Source organism: Tachyglossus aculeatus, chromosome 14 (genome assembly GCF_015852505.1).
Source record: "Tachyglossus aculeatus isolate mTacAcu1 chromosome 14, mTacAcu1.pri, whole genome shotgun sequence".
In the NCBI taxonomy this organism is placed as follows: domain Eukaryota; kingdom Metazoa; phylum Chordata; class Mammalia; order Monotremata; family Tachyglossidae; genus Tachyglossus; species Tachyglossus aculeatus.
In genome coordinates, this window is record NC_052079.1 from 19,778,102 (window position 1) to 19,791,579 (window position 13,478).

The following is a 13,478-nucleotide window of genomic DNA, read 5'->3' on the forward strand; positions in this document are numbered from 1 at the left end:
TTTAGTAATCTCTTAGCTGTCAAATAGGAAATATTCTAAACATCACAGGAAAACATTGCAATGAAATAAAGTTCTATCTTTGCCATTCAGCTTTTTCCCATTTCATTTCATTTCTTATGTCCAGGCTGTTATTCTTATAAAATCAGAAGTCTGATCAAATGATGAAAAATGAAAAGAAAGAAACTTACCATCAAGCATGTAACTATAATAACAAAGATGCTGAAGAATATGACAACAGCATAGAATCCTTCTTTCCTCCAGATTTTATCCGCTTCATGCTGCCCTTGTAAGACATTTGTCTTTAAAACAAAATAAAAATCCCGGAGTTACGCAAAAGACTTGGTAGATTAGCATTCGAATCAAGCACTAAGCATATTTTTAGCTTTATTCCATACTGTGGAGTGTGGAACCCTTGCATTCACTGCTGCCAGAGCACCCAAACCAAAATTAAGCAAACAGGCTGGTACATATGCTTGCTAGAATAATTCTGAAACGTTTTTAGATGGCTGGAAATCTTCGGAATAAGTGCTGGAGCAATCTTCTCCCATAGATGGTGGTCTGGTTTAGCCTAAATCAACACTGTTCAGGCCCCTTCTGGGTAGCTACCTGGTCCATCAGGTAAGAGAGTTACATTCCGCGAGCTGAGTGAATCGCTCCCACAACCTCTTTCGTCGGCTGCGAATCTCCTCCCACAACACCTACACCCGAGTTTACGTACTGTCACAGTGCTCTCCACCTTTAACCAAAAGTGAAACAGGCGCAAACAAAATCTCACGTTGCATTAATCAACCGAGAAACTGACAGGATCGTCTCCATGGTCTTGCGAAAAAATCCATGGGGCTAAACTCATCCTCATCCTGGTGATCGGTGATATTTATTAAGCACTTACTGTGTGCCAAGCACTGAACCCAGGGCTGGGGTAGAGACAGAATTAATTAGATCGGATCCTGATCAAAACCTCAGCACTGAGACATTTCTTAAGCAGCAGGGACAGCTAGCTGAAGAATAAAATAAGAAAACAAAAGGTTTATTTCGCTTTGACTGACGATTTAATTGAATCTGTAGAGAATGGGAATCGTCCTTTGTAATTTCTATGGATTGGGATCGTGTCTTGGAAAGGATCTGTGGGGTTTAGGATTCCCTGAATGGAGATTTGGGAAATTCTAAAGGCTAACTGGGTCTTTTGACAGTCCAGTTGTATCTACATATTTAAGTGATCTCACACTCGGAAAATGCACAGAAACGGTTGATAAAACAACAGCACTCAGGCTATTGAGGGAAAAAATTGGATATTTATAGACCCTAAAAAGAGCAAGGTATATGGGCTAAACAACCGTGCAGGTGGAAATGTGCAACGGTGATGTCAGTGAAACTATCTCTTGGACTTTGTCCCTGTAATTGTATAGTCCATTACAAAAAAACAACAAGCCCTCAACAACATTCAGAAACGACACGTTATTAAATCTTTCTCAACAGTGTTAAAGTGTGTGGCATTTTGATTCAGAAGCATGATGATGACTCGAGTCAGGAAAGTAAAACAGGTCAGCAAAAGGCAGATAATCATTTAGCTACCGTATGGGAGGCAAATGTGTGGATTAACTCTATAATGAATATTTAGCAATCTAAGCATGCAGAGAAAGGAGCACACCGGCGAGCATAGAGAGATTCGGTGAAAAGTTTGTGGTTTGTGAGACGGATGCGAAAAGGATCATAAGGTTCAATGGGTTGCTTGTCTCATCCGATTACTTGGGCAGAGGTAACGTAATCTCCCCATATCTCAGCAGCCCCAGGAATTCTCTGGCTTCAAGCAAGTTCTAGCAGGAAACTAAGTGCTCTTTGGGGATGGATCTTTAGAGACAAATAAACCACGACCTTTGACCTCATAGCCCATACTTATTCACCAGTTTTGGAATATTGAAATACCTAAGAGGGATAATTATCCTGCCTGAGTCCTAGCTCATCCCTCTATTCTGCTCAAATCCCACACGTTCTAGAATATGCTCCATTTGTACCTGTTTCTCTGAACCTGATGCCCTTTTGGTTGCAAACACGTACCTACACTCCCCCTCGGGGAGGCAGACAGATGTTCTCGTCCGGGAGAACTGAGTCACTCCGCTTCCCTGATAAATTTCCTTCTGACTCACCGAACAACTCAGCGCCGCTGGGCTTGTACAGAAATCCAGGAGGACTGATAAGGGTGGGTCAGTGAACTGTCAAGCTTATCGTTAAAAGTCCAGGAAGTAAAGGCTCTACCTGTGGGAGGCCCATCAGGTTGCTTAGGCTATCTTGAGAAGCCATGTCGTCTCGTGGAAAGAGAAAAGGCCTGAGAATCAATGGAACTGGGTTCTAAATCCAGTTGCTTGCTGTGTGGCCTGGGGCCTCGGTTGCTTCATCTGTAAAATGGGGATACCCGTTCTCCCACCTCCTTAGACCGTGAGCCCCTTGGGAGATAAGCATTGCGTCCTACCTGATTATCTTGCATTTACCAGAGAGCTTAGCACATGGCTTCCAGCTATCAATTGCATTTATTGAGCTCTTACTACAAGCAGAGCACTGTATTAAGCACTTTAATTGGCACTTCCCAGATACCACAATTATTATAGTTATTATTAGGCCGGTATCTTAATTTGAACCAGTTCCCAAGAGGAAGATTTTACTCCTTGTGTGTCTGGCATTGTTCTTGCATTCAATTTCATTCACAGTAATAATTGTGGTGTTTGTTACATGCTTAGTATGGTTCTAAGCACTGTCCTAAGCACTGTGGTAGATCCAAGAGAATCAGGTCGGACCTAATCTCTGTACCACATCAATCAATCAATCAATCAATCGTATTTATTGAGCGCTTACTGTGTGCAGAGCACTGTACTAAGCGCTTGGGAAGTACAAGTTGGCAACATTTAGAGACAGTCCCTACCCAACAGTGGGCTCACAGTCTAAAAGGGGACGTGCACAGTCTAAATCCCTGACCATGTTACTTCCATTTACCGAAGTCAATCGCTTCCCTTCTCCCATAACGCATTATTTTTATGAGGTCTTAGGAGTCTTCAGAAAACTAGAGTTTTTCTCCTTTCAGGAAACTGTCGAGTTTCTATTAAAGATGCCTCCTACCTAGGAGTGATTTATCAAGCAAATGAGGGGTTTGCAGTGAGTCTCCCGATACCTTATTCCGTTGAAAGCGTCCTCTCACTTTTCCAGGGAAGATATGTCTTTTGAGATCATCTCAATAACAAATTAGGATATCTGTTAGGCCCTTACTCTGGGCCACCATTCGGCTAAGCACTGGGGTAGACACAATCAGATCAGACAGGGTCCCTATCCCACATGTGGCTCACAGTCTAAGGGGAAGAGAGAACAGCTCTTTAATCCTTATTTCACAGCTATGGAAACTGGCACAGAGAAGTTAAGCTACTTGCCCAAAATCACACAGCAGGCAAGTGGCAGAGTCAGAATTAGAATCCAGGTCCACGACTCCCAGTCTGGTGCTCTATCCACTAGATCACACTCTCTATCATCCGAACAGGCTAAACTAATGACTTTAGATTGCCATTGTTTGAGAGATTTGGTTTCCCTAGTATAAACTGTGATATTCCCAGATGGCTGGAAAGGGCCAGTGTCTAGTCACTTCAGTCAGTCAATAAATCAATGGTATTTATTGAGCACTTACTATAATAATAATAATAATAATAATAATGGCATTTATTAAGCGCTTACTATTGCAAAGCACTGTTCTAAGTGCTGGGGGGATACAAGGTGATCAGGTTGTCCCACATGGGGCTCACATTCTTAATCCCCATTTTACAGATGAGGTAACTGAGGCTCAGAGAAGTTAAGTAACTTGCCTAAGGTCACACAGCAGACATGTGGTGGAGCCGGCATTCGAACCCACAACCTCTGACTCCAAAGCCCGAGCTCTTTCCACTGAGCCACGCTGCTTCAGAGCACTGTACTCAGGGCTTGGGAGCATACAATAAAACAATTAGCAGACACATTTCCTGCCTATAGCAAGCTCCCAGTCTGGTGAAGCAGCGTAGCCTGGTCGACAGAACACAGGCCTGGGGGTCACAGGGTCATGTATTCTAATCCTGACTCTGCCATGTGGCTGCTGTGTGACCTTGAGCGAGTGACTTAACTTCTCTGTGCCTCAGTTCCCTCATCTGTAAAACGGGGATTAAGACTGTGAGCCCTCTGTGGGACAGAGACTGTGTTCAATCTGGTTTACTTGGATCTACCACAGTGTTTAGAACTGTGCCTGGCATGTAGTAAATACTTAACAAAAACCAGAATAACTATTAGTAGTAGTAGTAATAGTGAGTTCTAACAGGTTCCGTCCCACTAGGCCTGGGGGAAGGAGAGATAGAGCCAACAGATTGCTTGTGGTGGCCAAATGGATAGAGCCTGGGCCTGGGACAGACGGTCATGGGTTCTAATCCTGACTCTGTCACTTGTCTGCTCTATGGCCCTAGGCAAGTCACTTCACTTCTGTGTGCCTCAATTACCTCTTCTGTGAAATGGGGATTAAGACTGTGAACCCCACGTGGGACAATTTGATTACCTTGTATCTACCCCAGAGCTTAGAACAGTGCTTAACACTTAACAAATACCATCATTGTTATTATTCTTATTATATGGAGCTGAGGTGGGCCACTATCTCAGTGGGCTTTCTTCCCCAGGGAAAGAAGGAGTCACAAGGACACAGCAGCCGATGGGAAAATAGGCCCGGACCAAAGAGGAACCCTAAAAGGGTAGGCTGCCCGGAAGAGGCTGTGTATGCTCCCAAATATGACGCTAGAAAGATCACAGCATCCATCGCGGCTTGAGGGTACTCCTGCCACGTACTCACAAAGGATGAATCCCAAGAACATTGGTTTGCAAAGCTAAGCTCATCCTCTAGACCGTAAGCTTGTGGTGGGCAGGGAATGTGTCTGTTTATTCTATTGTGTTCTCCCAAGCGCTTAATACAGTGCTCTTCACACAGTAAGCGCTCAGTAAATATGATTAACTGACTAGCTAAGCTAGGGAGCAGTGTCACAGGTGGGCGAGGAAGGATGGAACTGAAGATTTAGGAACGGTCCTACCTATTGGATAGTCACTGTACTTGCATCGGTGAGAGGGAATTTCTCCACCCTAAACCCGTGTCACCTGGGAGATGTCGGACCTCTGAACTCTTTGGCCTGTCTTGCTCTCTGAACAGACTGTACTCTAATTCTTCTCATCACTCAGCTGTTTTTGACGCTGTGAACCTTTCCCTTCTCCTGGAAACACTACCTAACCTTGTTTTACTGACCTGCTTCTCTCCTGGTTCTCCTCTTACATCTCTGGCCGATCAATCAATCAATCAATCAATGGTATTAATTGAGTGCTTATTCTGGGAAGAGCACCATACTAAGCACTTTGGGGAAAACAATACAACAGAGTAAGTGGACATGTTCCCTTTCCACAGGTTTAGAGTCTAGAGATTGTTCATTCATTCAACTGTATTTATTGAGCGCTTACTGTGTGCAGACACTGTCCTTCTCGGTCTTTTTTGTTTGCTCTTCCTCAGTCTTCCACCCCTTAACTGTGAGTATATCTCAAGACTGCTTTGGGTCCTTTTCTTACTTTACACTCACTTTCCTGGAAAGCTTATTCGCTCCCACAGCTTCAACTGCCACCTGTCTGTGAATTGAGTCCCAAATTTTCCTAGCTTGAACCGCTAGCCTTCCCTGTAATTTTCCAGGCCTCCTGCCTCCCAGACATGTCTATACTGTCGCTTCAAGCTCGATAGGGTCTCGTCTTCCCTGTTTAAGTCTCTTCTCTACCTAAATTACCCATCACAGCTCACAATACCACCATCCTCTTTGCCTTAGAGATCCCCACTCCTGGCCTTATCTTTGCTGCTCTTTCTCTTCCAAAATTCACATTCAGTCTTTGACCAAATCCTGTTGTTGTTTTTTTTTAAGGAAATTGCCAGGATTTACCCTTTATTCCCCATCTAAATGGTTGTCAAGATGGTCAAGACCCTCGACATATTCCAATCTGACTAATGCATCAGCCTTCTTGTTTCCTCCAGTAATCTCTCCTTTCCAGTTTACATTTCACTGGGACAAGGAATATGTCCATCCAACCCGATTATCTTGTTTCTACCCCAGGATTGAGGACAGTGCCCGGCACATATTAAACTAATACCATAAAAACAAATACAGGTCTGGGTCAAAAGACCTGGGTTTTAGTCTTGGCTCTGGCATTTCCTATCTCATCACTCCTAAAAAAAAGTAAGCCGTTACCCCAGTCCTCTCAGCATCAAGTGGAAGCTCTTCAATGTAGCTTTAAGGCATGCAATCATCCTCTCTCCTCCTACTCTATAGTCTATATTGGGGTACAGTCTATTGCATCCAGATTAATGAAAATTAGAGCTCCTCCAGGAGGGCCTTCCCTTACTAAGATCCCATTTCTCCTATTTCTCCTAACCGCCCTATCAGGCCTCGGAGTCAGAAGGGCATGGGTTCTAATCCAAGCATGGATATTTGTCTGCTGTGTGACCTTGGGTAAGTCACTTTGTTTCTCTGTGCCTCAGTTACCTCATCTACAAAATGGGGATTAAGACTGTGAGCCCCATTTAGGACATGGACTATGTCCAACCTGATTAGCTTGTAACTATCCCGGTACCTGGCTCATAGTAAGCACTTAACAAATGCTATAAAAATATTCCTAGCTATTGGGAGGGTGGCATCACGCAGGGATATTTAGGAGAAAAAGTATCTTTTTAATGTCCATACTGAATTATACTGTGCGTGCAAATTTTGATGATATTATACAAGCAAACACATACCTCAGGGGAGACTTCTGTAATTCCAAACTGAAGTAAACTGTGATGCAAAACATTAATGTCAAGAGATTGCAACACCTCTTCCGATGACAGAGCTTCAAAAGTTCCTGCTTTTCTGTTTGCTGGCGACACAAAGAGTTCAACACTATTCTTCTTCCCCTAGGAAAGTTAGAGACATGGAAATATTTTTAACAATTTTGGAATTGTCTTAGCCTTTTTTCTAAAAAAAAAAAACATTTTGACCAGATACAGAGGGCATGGCTGTCTTCCAACTCATGTAACATAACATTCCTCAAAAACCTAGATTTTCCACTGGCATACTTCCAAGGGTGGCACCCGAGGCCTTGTATTTTTATATTACCCTTTGCTTTTTCCCTGCTGCTGCTAGTTGTTTCATTAATTTTAATTTGTACTCTATTTTGCTGATCCTGTGCTCTCAGGTGGTTCGTGCAGATGGCACCATTAAAAATATCTGACCCATGGATTCCAATAATTTATGGGGAGGTAAATACTAAATAAGCAGTAAATCAAATGTTATATCTACTCAATCTTTCCCTTACTAATAATTGACCCATTTAACCTTAAACGCTCCTTCCACCTTCAAACGTGGCCTTTCAGTGGTGAAAAGTGATGCCTCAATTTTTTTTTTGTCATTTTGCCAAACACTCTCCAGTAATTATACAATCTTAGGCAAAGTTGTGAGGATAGTACACCCAAACACACACACACTCTCTCTCTCACATATACTCACATAGCCACCCCTCAGGTGATTTCATAGCAGAATAAATTAGTCCTGTTACTACTTCTTAGCAAAACTAATGCTCGTTTGTTTTGCTTTTTAATATCCCAAATGTATTTGTTGAATGTCAGAATGGAAGCGGGATTACTTTCAATCAAACCAAGGGGGATTTGCGACTAATGCATTCCTCATAATTTATAGAGATTGGCTGACTTTCATCTGTCTAGGTTTTCACCGCCGGTAGTTTTCCCTGCAGAATTTCTGTCTCAGGCCTAGCAGCTGTGGGAGCCACGTTCTGCCTGGCTCTGCCTGCCTCCTTTCAGCTCAGGGTCCTTATCTGCTCTGATTTTTCCTCCACCCTGCCTCCTCTGTGGCCCATTGCAAGGCTGGGGCCAACTCTACATATTCTGGTGCTCCGGGCAAAAGGGAAGGGCTTGGGGAGAAGACAAGAGGCAGAGGAAGCAAAGCGGTGCCGGAGAAAAACTAAAATATGGAGGACCGGGAAACGGTTCACCTCCAGGAGACCTTCTTTGATCGTATTCCATCAGCTGAAAGGACTTTTTACAGGCTGTTGCTCACGGGATGCGCCCTCTGAGTGGTTTCTGAGAATAATAATAATTGTGGTATCTGTTAAGCACTTACTGTCGGGGGGGATACAAGCGAATTGGGTTGGACACGGTCCCTGTCCCTCGTGGGGTTCACTGTCTCATGAACTGATGAGGCAACTGAGGCACAGAGAAGTGAAGTGACTAGCCCAAGGTCACCCAGCAGACTAGAACCCCTGACCTTCTGATTCCCAGGTACTGGCTCTATCTACTACGCCATGCTAGTTCCATGCCATTGAGTTGGCCCTGCTCTCTGCTTCATTTACTGTCAGCCAGGCTTCCAACTTAAGCCAAGAAGGCCAGAACTAGGCCGCTCGGGGCAAGGAAGCACAGCGACCGAAAAGTCAGTCACTCAGGGAATCGTATTTACTTAGTGCTTACTGTATGCAGAGCACTGTATTAAGCTATTTATTTATTCACTTTACTTGTACATATCTATTCTATTTATTTTATTTTGCTAGTGCGTTTGGTTTTGTTCTCTGTCTCCCCCTTTTAGACTGTGAGCCCACTGTTGAGTAGGGACTGTCTCTAGATGTTGCCAACTTGTACTTCCCAAGCGCTTAGTACAGTGCTCTGCACACAGTAAGCACTCAATAAATACGATTGATGATGATTGATGATTACACACTCGGGCGAGTACTATCTGACAATAAATAGGCACAGTGACACAGCATGGTGTAACGGATAGAACAGGGGCCCGGGATTCAGAAGGTCATGGATTCTAATTCCGGCTCTGCCACTTGTCTGCTGTGTGACCTCGGGCAAGTCGCTTCACTTCCCTTTTCCTCAGTTACCTCATCTGTAAAATGGGGATTGAGACTGTGAGCCCCGGGTGGGACAGGGACTGTGCCCAGCCCAACTTGTTTGCAGCTACCACAGTGCTTAGAACAGTTCCTCCTTACAGTGGCAGGGAGCTGGGTGGCTGCATGTGGCAGAATTCGTGGGAAAGTGCTAAATAATTTAAGTGCTTAATCATTAATATTAATATTAATAATTCAATATAAAATAATTTAATAATAATTCATTATATAAGTGCTCTAATTATTAAGCACTTTAATTATTAATATTAATATCGATAATTTAATATAAAATACTTTACTAATAATTTTATATATGCACAACTATGGTATTTGTTATGGTATTTCTTATACATACATGCATATCGATTTGATACATTTTTATTTATCTATATATATATTTTATAAACACATACATAGATTGAATCCCAAAGTTGACCGTATTTTCTCTAGACCCTTAGGTTGGTGAAGATGATCTTAGGTGGGTGATTGAGATAAAACTTTTCTCCTGCCAACATATTTAGGGATATAAGCAAAGGACACTGCTTCTGCGTGTCTACCTGTTTCTGACACTTTCTGCCACACACACACACTCTCCCTGCTTCCTTCGTTAATGTGCCAATTTTTCAGGCAGAAAACCCAAGTCAAATGGATCTGAGAAAGTATGCTTTTCATCCTGAAGAAAACGCCCACTCCAAGGGAAAGAGAAAATGATAACTGCCTTGTTATGGATCGTCTGTCTTTACATCCTCTTCCAAAGAATTGCTTTGGAGGTTTTATCCCTTTGGATGTTTAGAGAGCTAACCCACTAGATATTCATTTCTCTGGAAATGGTTCATCCCATTCCTTGGGAATCAGCCCACACTTGAGAGAAGAGTAATATTAATGGAACACTAGCAGTCAGGAGACTAATACTTCCTTGTTTGAGAGCAGAAATACCCCGCAGGAAACAGCTAGTGATGAGTACATACTGTGTACCATTAGTGCTAGCTCTGTGTGGCATGACTCAAGATGTCTGAGGCATATATTAAAAATAACCATAGCTGTCCAAAAAGGAGAAACCATGTTTCTGGAAAGTGCTGGGTGGAAAAAACAAACAAATATTCCTGTTTATTCTTCCTGCAAGAAAGAGAGCTGTCACCCCTTCACCCTATAATGTGCACTGAAAATTACCCCTGCAGAGATCTGAATTCCTTTCTGAGAAGGGTATCCTGACTTATTTGCTTCCCAACACCCTGCTTTCACAGGCCCCCCTCCCTCGATGAAAATGGTAAGGTTCACTGTGAAAAATAAAATAGAGCAGGCCATCCACTCCAGGTTGAGTAAGCTGCTCTCTCGATGCAAATGAAATATTTCTCAGTTGCTTTTTTTTTTAGATCACTCAAGTTCCAGTTGTTGGCTTAGTACTCCACAGTTCTGACCTAATGGTGCATCTCCAAAAGACCCTGATGAAAAGCCAAACAGTAATTTATCCAAATGGCAAAATCTTAAGCTCCCAGAGAGAGAAGCAAATGTCTTATTCTGCGATTGAGGAAGAACCCCAGCAAGGCTTTAAGACAAACCAGATTTGGATCAGTTGTCTGTGGCCGGGGACTGATATGGATTAATTAATTTCCCAGGGTACAGTAAGACCACATTTTCAGTAAGGGAATATTTGAAGCTATTGTTAAGTGCTTACTATGTTCCAGGAACTGTACAGTAGAGTCAGCTGGGGTCGTTATAAGATATTGAGGTCAGAAACATTTGCTGTCCTATAGTGGGTTCACAGCTGAGGAAATTTAGGCACAGAGAAGTTAAGTGACCTGCCCAATGTCATATGGCAGACAAATGCCAGAGCCAAAACTAAAACCCAGGTCTTTTGACTCCCAAACCTGTATTTGTTTTTATGGTATTAGTTTAATACGTGCCGGGCACTGTACTAAGTCCTGGGGAAGAAACAAGATAATCGGGTTGGATGGACATAGTCCTTATCCTAAATATGGCTCACAGTCTTAATTCCTATTTTACAGGTGAGGTAACCGAGGCACAGAGAAGTTAAGTGACTTGCCCAAGGTCCCACGGCAGACAAGGGGCAGAGCCGGAATCAGAACCCACATCCTCTGACTCTCAGGACTGTGCTCCTTCTCCTAAGCCACACTGGTTCTACTCAAACCCACTGCTTTAAATATCCTTCTCCACCGGTCTTTAATTATCCACTGAGTTTGTTGATTCTTATGAGTCTTACCTCATTTCTTTCTGCCACTTCTCGTTACTGTGTTATGGTCAGTCCTATGACTTCAAAGATGGTGCATTTTAGAGTGTCCCTGGGATTATAGTCTCCCAGGGTAGACTACAAGATCCTTAATAATAATAATGGTATTTGTTAAGTGCTTACTATCTGCTAAGCGCCGGGGTAGATACGAGGCAATCAGGTTGTCTCACGTGGGGCTCACAGTCTTAAATCCCCATTTTACAAATGAGGTAACAGGCACAGAGAAGTGAAGTGACTTGCCCAAAAGTCTGACAAGTGGCAGAGTCAGGATTAGAACTCACAACCTCTGACGCCCAAGCCCATGTGCTTTACACTAAGCCGTGGTCCTTCCCTCCTTGTGGGCAGGGATCAAGTCTGCCAACTCTACTGTAGTGTACGCTCCATATTTTTACCAAGGAAACTCCATGGATCCACTGCAGATGGAGGTGGGATGTTCTGGGAGAGATGTGGCCATTGAGTCAACAGTATAAGACAAGACAAGGTGCTCAATAAATATGATTGATTGATTGGGAAGTACTTATCCATGGATCACCATCATCAATCATATTTATTGAGCGCTTAGTGTGTGCAGAGCACTGTACTAAGCGCTTGGGAAGTACAAGTTGGCAACATATAGAGACAGTCCCTACCCAACAATGGGCTCACAGTCTAAAAGGGGGAGACAGAGAACAAAACCAAACATACTAACAAAATAAAATAAATAGAATAGATATGTACAAGTAAAATAAATAAATAGAGTAACAAATATGTACAAACAGATATACATATCTACAGGTGCTGTGGGGAAGGGAAGGAGGTAAGATGGGGGGGATTGAGAGGGGGATGAGGGGGAGAGGAAGGAAGGGGTTCAGTCTAGGAAGGCCTCCTGGAGAAGGCGAGCTCTCAGTAGGGCCTTGAAGGGAGGAAGAGAGCGAGCTTGGCGGATGCATTGAAGCATTCACATATGTATTCTATATAATTATAAATATATATTATATGTACATATTCATTCAATCATATTTACTGAATGCTTACTGTGTGCAGAGCACTGTGCTAAGTGCTTAACATCTACGTTTAGAATACTGCTTGAATCAAGAGATCTGGGTTCCAGCCTTGGATTTCCCTGTAATCAATCAAACAATCATTGGTATTTATTGTGTGCTTACCGTATGCAGAGCACTGTCATGTTTGAGAGAGTATGAGAAAATAGAGGTGGCAGATGTGTTCCCTGCCCCCTGGAGCTGATAACATCGACATCATCATCATCATCAGTATTTATTAAGCAATTACTAAATACTGTAATTGTGTGCTTGCTGTGTGCAGAGCACTGTACTAAGTGCTTGGGAAAGTAGGATACAATTGAGGTGGTACACATGATCGCTGCCCACTGGAGCTGGTTTCATGGCATTGTGGGCAGAGATTGTCTCTCTTTATTGCTGTATTGTACTTTCCCAAGCGCTTAGTACAGTGCTCTGCACACTGTAAGCGCTCAATAAATACACTTGAATGAACGAATGAAGATATGGATCTCAGGAGTGAGAACATGGAGAGTGACAGTGACTCAGATCAAAACGCTGAGGCTCATCTGCCATTCCTCAACCATAAAATGGGGTTTCAATTCCTGTTCTTCCTCTTATTTAGACTGTGAGTCCCAGCGCTTGACACAGAGGAAGCGCTTAACAAATACTAGGATCGTTATTATTATCTTGAGTCACCAACAGGACTTTAGGAATAGGAGAAGGGGCTAGTCTGGCATGAGATCAAGTTGTTTTTCCAGTAGTAGTGATTGTTTGTTACGAACCATCCACACTCTCTGGCCAGTCCCCGCTATGGTGCAAAGCAGCATGGCGTAGTCGCTAGAGCCCGGGCCTGGGAGTTAGAAGGTCACGGGTTCTAATCCCGGCTCCTCCACTTGCCTGCTGTGTGACCTTGGGCAAGTCGCTTCACTTCCCTGGCCCTCAGTTACCTCATTTGTAAAATGGGGATTGAGACTGTGAGCCCCGCATGAGACAGGGACTGTGTCCAACTCAATTTGCTTGTATCATCGTCATCATCATCATCATCAATTGTATTTATTGAGCGCTTACCATGTGCAGAGCACTGTACTAAGCGCTTGGGAAGTACAAATTGGCAACATATAGAGACAGTCCCTACCCAACAGTGGGCTCACAGTCTAAAAGGGGGAGACAGAGAACAAAACCAAACATACTAACAAAATAAAATAAATAGAATAGATATGTACAAATAAAATAAATAAATAAATAGAGTAAAAAATATGTACAAACATATATACATATATACA

At 43.0% G+C, this 13,478-nt stretch overlaps 1 protein-coding gene across 3 annotated transcripts in view; it reads right to left on the reverse strand.

Annotated features, from left to right (window-relative positions):
* The window catches only part of PTPRR (protein tyrosine phosphatase receptor type R), a 247,635-nt gene that overhangs the window by 120,567 nt on the left and 113,590 nt on the right, over window positions 1–13,478 (reverse strand). For all 3 annotated transcript variants that reach the window (XM_038756286.1, XM_038756285.1, XM_038756287.1), the window contains 2 exons: window positions 6,809–6,964; window positions 189–299 (listed from right to left, as the gene is read on the reverse strand). In XM_038756286.1, the coding sequence (XP_038612214.1) occupies window positions 189–299; window positions 6,809–6,964 (267 nt within the window). The remainder of the gene's footprint in view (window positions 1–188; window positions 300–6,808; window positions 6,965–13,478) is intronic.